The sequence below is a fragment of the Lolium rigidum genome, chromosome 2 (genome assembly GCF_022539505.1).
Source record: "Lolium rigidum isolate FL_2022 chromosome 2, APGP_CSIRO_Lrig_0.1, whole genome shotgun sequence".
Classification (NCBI taxonomy): domain Eukaryota; kingdom Viridiplantae; phylum Streptophyta; class Magnoliopsida; order Poales; family Poaceae; genus Lolium; species Lolium rigidum.
The window spans coordinates 34,494,605-34,500,167 of NC_061509.1; the positions used below are offsets into that span (position 1 = coordinate 34,494,605).

At 44.1% G+C, this 5,563-nt stretch overlaps 1 protein-coding gene across 1 annotated transcript; it reads left to right on the top strand.

The window, feature by feature from the left end:
- The first annotated feature begins 955 nt into the window (after nt 1–955).
- On the top strand, nt 956–4,626 carry LOC124689485. The gene is made up of 3 exons (XM_047223010.1): nt 956–967; nt 1,319–4,382; nt 4,530–4,626. Exons 1-2 carry the CDS (start codon nt 956–958, stop codon nt 4,376–4,378), a joined length of 3,072 nt encoding a protein of 1,023 aa, XP_047078966.1. The 3' UTR covers nt 4,379–4,382; nt 4,530–4,626.
- The last annotated feature ends 937 nt before the right edge of the window (nt 4,627–5,563 follow it).

A 5,563-nucleotide genomic window follows, 5' to 3' on the forward strand; every position in this document is an offset into this window, starting at 1 on the left:
ACAGGTTCCGCGATCACAATCTGTTATTTTTTCTTTGTTGCGAGACGTTTGCATGATGTTTGTAGCAGTGTGTGAGCCATCTCCTGATTTATACAGGAACACTGTGCAAGTCAACCTCACATTTGCATTAGAGAGCAGGTCCCTCCGTCCCATGAAAGATATGTTAGATTGTCTAAATTTGGATGTATCTAGTCACAAAAGGAAGTAGTAGGAATCTTAGATGAATCCTTGTAGCACGTTTCTCCAAGCTAAAAATAGGATTAGAGAAATCAGCCACACCCCACAACATAACTAGGTGTTCATTTGCAATGGCGATGCAAGTTTGAACCCGAATCTGGATGCCTACTTCAGTGTTTCTCCAATTCGGGTGGCTTGAAATCCAGAAAAAAATTTCAATGAGCAGGAAGATTAGACAGCGAACCTTTGCAACCTTTTATCTTTATCTTTATCTTTATACCCTGCAGCTCTCGAGCACACAAGCAAAGAATTGATTTCTGTGTTTAGTGAAAGCAAAAGGTAGTTCTCTCAATGGAGAGGGAAAGCAAAGCAAAAGGAAAGGATATTACCACTTTCTTTTATTCTGTATAAGGAAGTTGTGCACACGAAGGACCCTAAATATTTCGGTGCAGCATGTTGCTTGTCCCTTTTTTGCTCTCTAATTCGGCTATCTGGTAGTGGCACCTGAACAATCCACTTGTTTTCTCACGAGCTACATACTCTCTACGTAGTTGAATTGTTCAACTTAACCAAGGTATGAAACTAGTTCACCTCTCATGTGCTCCATCTGTCTGCCTACTTCTTAAGATTTGTGTAAACTAGCTTTATTTGTAACTCCTGGTTGTATATCAATGTATACAGGAAGTCAGGAAATTGCTGAAGAGCTGACTGGATCTTAAGCCCCAAATGTAATAATCTAGAGGTTATAAATCGAAGGATCGGATCCGATCGATTCATTATGCGTACGGAGGTACTTTTACACTTAACATTCACATTTCATTCCATTCTGCATGTTAATTATATTTACATCAATTTGAGCCTAGTTTGCAAAACAGTTAATTGCGGTAGATTTTGGGGTAGAGTTTTATATATATTAGCATTCAACATTTTCACTAGTTAACTTGGATAATGCATGTATACCTTTTTACATATTATTAGGCAAGCTCAGATAGTAGACTAAAAAAATCAGGTATGCGTGAGAATATTTCCAATAGTCCAACACCATTTGTCTTACTTACGTTGTGTTTATTAATTAGTACTTATTGATTATGTAGTTCGAACTTTGAGCTGAGTCTCTCCTCACCTCTGCACACACATGCAGGTGATCACGGCGGACACCATTGATGCCGCCACCGAAAGGATTCTCAGTGAGCTTGGGGCAAACACTAGAAGAAGCAGCAACAGAGAGAATGCCATCTACTTTGATGGCTGGGACGGGCTTGGGGCATCTGCCGTCCTGCAAGCCGTGGCCAAACGCCTTGCAGTATCAAGTGAGCTGTCGATGAGGCCTGCGGGGCTGGAGTTTGACAAAATCATCCACATCGATTGCTCAAAGTGGGAGAGCAGAAGAGCAATGCAGAGAAAAATCGCAGAGCAGCTGAAGCTTCCTGATTCAGTGATGGAGATGTTTGATAAACAAGACGAGGAGGATGATTTTGATGGGTTAGACCAGGGCTCCCGCAGTGAGATTGAACAAGTTTTCACCGAGATCTATCGAAGCGTACAGAATCACAGATTCCTGGTGATTCTGCACAATGGAAGCAATGAGGAGATTGATATACTCAATTTTGGACTTTCTCTATATGGATATGCAAATAGCAAGATTCTGTGGACATTCCAAGGGAGGTTTCGTCTTGACCCCAAGATGAGAGAGCATGTGAAGAAGAGCACAACAACACATGTTCTTCTTTCAGCTGCAAGAGATGTGCGAGATCCTTGGGAGCTTTGGTCGTATCTAGTGTACCATGAGGCTGCACAAGTTTCTTACAATAAGCATGGCTATGGCTTTATTGATCCAGCGATTGCTGCTGACTGTGTCTTGTATATGCTGAAACAATCCTGGATTGGCTCTCGCATCAATGACTGCGACTGGGCTATCCACACCAGTAACTATTGGATATGTGATGGCATCATTGCAGTGACAAACATTGACAACGCATGGCAAGTTGGCGATGATTTGCAGGGTGAGATGCCACTGTTTAACATTTGCACCCAGCTCAACAATGATGAATCATCAGCAAGTGCTTCCCATCACCTGGCAAGGTCTGCTGAGCAGACATCGTACTGGATTTCAACAACAACTTCAAGTTCCGGTTTTGTAGTGAGCCCCTCCAGTGTAATTCCTGAGAATATGTTTCAACATTCGCAGAGGCTTGGCCTGCTTAAGCTTTCAAGGTGTACCTTCAGTTTCTCGTCACCACCCTTCCTCTGTTGCCACAGCCTGAGATTTCTGTGGCTTGACCAATGCGAAGACCTCTTAGCAAGAAGCACCACAAGTCATCACCCCACAGATGCAAACAAGGAGGTGAAGGAGATGGAAAATAACACCACAACCTCGTGGGAATGTTTCCAAAGCTTGTGGGTGCTTGACTTGCGCTACACAAATTGTGATCATATCTTGTCTGCAAGAGTGATGGATCTCATGACCCAACTCAGGGTGTTGAACGTGATGGGAGCCAAGTACTTGGACATGAGCCATCTACGGGGACGACTTCCTAACATTCGCAAGCTCAGGGTTACAAAGTCCACGTGCCACTTAAGCAACAACATGTTCTCAGAGATGGGAAACATAGAGCTTCTTGATTTTTCTGGAAATACCATCAAACGATCCATCAAACGCGTGGCAAGCTTATCTGGGCCAACAAGCAACAGTAGCCTTAAGACTGTCACTATTGATGGATGTGACGGCTTACAAATGATCTCTTTCAGGGGCTGCAAAGAATTGGAGAACCTGTTATTGAAAGGATCGTTGGACTGGCTCGAGGAGCTAGATCTCTCAGGCACAAAAGTAAAAACTCTCGACCTTGGAGGAGTAAAATCCACACTGCCCAAGCGGATAATCCTGATGGGTTGCGAGAGGCTCCGCGCAATATTGTGGCCAAAGGGTGTTGTAATAAAAGAGGAAATATGGCCAGAGTATGTGCTGCGGATTGACACTACCTCAGCATCATCATCAACTGACGGAGGGGAATCAACGCATGCACATCCACAGGGTGATCAATCCTTCCAGTGGGAGAAAGAAAAACTGTTTAAGGATGGATGGCAGATTTCTTCCACGGATGCAAGGCTCCTTAGGTCGCTTTCTCCCGTAAGAAGTTATTTTAGATTTGGACACTTACATATTGATATCTATTCTCCAGCTATTGTTGGTGGTAGCAACGTACAAGGAGCAAGCAGTGACAAACTAGTGCAATTCCAACCACATACAAGTACCATAATGGACTCCGAGTACAAAGACGTCGCGAAGGATGGCCCAGTTGAAGAGATGATGATGTGGGAGTGCCCTAGTATATTTTCTATGTGGCTGCGCCGACCCAGAAATGTTTCTGTCATAAGGGTGATCATGCATGAGCAGGGCAACAAGCTCTTGGTGGAGGATGCTCCAAGTGCTAGTACTAGTGCTTTATTATTCCCTAATTTTATATATGAAGACGCTACATCGCTGCACGTGTACGATAACTCGTCCATCACCAGTATCCCAGCACCACCCAAAGGATCAGGATGGAATATCCTAATGTGGTGCCGGATCGAGAGGTGCCCCAAGTTACACACAGTCTTCACTATTCCCATGGGCAGTGGTGTGGACAGCTTTTGTTATCTGGAGACATTCTGGGCGTCCCAGCTCCTCTCTTCATGCTACATCTGGGACAGGCCAATTAATAATACTGGTTCACGCCTGAGGTTCTTGCACCTGGACCACTGCCCCAGGCTCGTCCATGTGCTCCCTCTCTGCAGACGGAACATATACTACGCGGGTGTATCGCATAGCCCAGGGAGCCTAGAAATACTAGAGATAGTGTACTGCAGTGACCTCAAGGAGGTATTCCCTTTGGATCTGGAGCTTCATGCGCAAGATGAAGCTATAGCATTCCGCAAACTGAGGTGCATCCACCTACACGAGCTCCCCAGGCTGCAACACATATGTGGGCGGAGGATGTACGCGCCAAACCTAGAGATCATCAAGATCAGGGGTTGCTGGAGCCTCAGGCGTCTGCCGGCAGTCGGGCGCAACACCAAGCCGCCCAAGGTGGACTGCGAGAAGGAATGGTGGGGCAACCTGGAGTGGGACGGGCTGGAGGAGCGCCACCACCCTTCCCTCTACGAGCCGAGCCACTCGCTGTACTACAAGGCCCAGCTGCCCAGAGAGAGCCTACTCAGGTGAGGAGGTATACATATATCTCCATCTCCCTACTTCGGGAACAAAGTTATTACTTCATTCTTCCAAAACAAACCAACTTACTACTCTGTGTAGACGTGTAGTGCGAGTATGTCTAGTTAATCATCACTTCCATTGTTGGTTTACTGTACTGCAGGTAATCTTTAGGTTCCTTCAACCGACATAACTCAAGTTTTCGTGCTGTGCTTCCTGCTTGATTGGTTTGTGGGTTCTCTTCTCTACGTCCGCATACTGCATTGCCATAGTGTGGCAATGAACTGGCAGTTTTGGTCTGATTTGATTTGATTTGGTTTGATCATCTTTTCTCTGTCGATTGGAGTACCGGTCATCTGGTTGCATAGGTGATGGTACAATCTCTTGAGCAAAATGAGAAATAAATCAGAGTGGGTATTCGACTGATGCAGCATGAACCCCTTGATGCTGACATCGATAACGTGCTCCTTCTCTGTGTGTATGATGTCGTTTGTTATGGTATGGTTTTTTAGCTGTGGACTTATTGTAATTTTAAGCATAAATGATTGTGTATGTGGTAATGTTTGTTGCAGTGTGACTAGTCAGCTATGGACTGATTGTAATTTTTAAACATAAAATTTGTGATGGTTATGATTATGTGTGTGATTTGTGCAAGGGTTTCAGTCTGCTTATTAATCCTAGTGCCGATGTTCCTCCTACCTTATAGGCTACACATGGAGTAGCATATTATCTCTATGTTTTTTCCTCTAATCAAAGATGATTGATGCATGGATGAGATTATCCATATTAGATGTTCATGTTAACTCACTTAGCTACCGCTCCTGAAGGTTTTGAAGGAATTCACATTGTTAATTTTATTTTTGTGGAAAGATCTGTAGACTGGGATATTGTTTGTTTCGAGGTTAGTTTTATGCTCATTGTTCAAATCCATCATGACTTGTTTGTTCCGAGGTTAGTTTTATGCTCATTATTTCAAATCCATCCTGAACTTGGATTTGATTTGTGCTGCCACTTGTTAGGCTTTCCGGCTAGAATTTTCTTTGCCCAGTTTTATGATGTACATCTTATCTTCTCTACTAGTAAGTTACGGATCGGTGGTGTTGGTAGGTCAAAAAACCAGATTAATTTTCGTCCGTAAAAAAAACCGGGACTCCTAAACCGGTCGCTTGTCGTTCGCCTAACTTATCCGATCAAAAA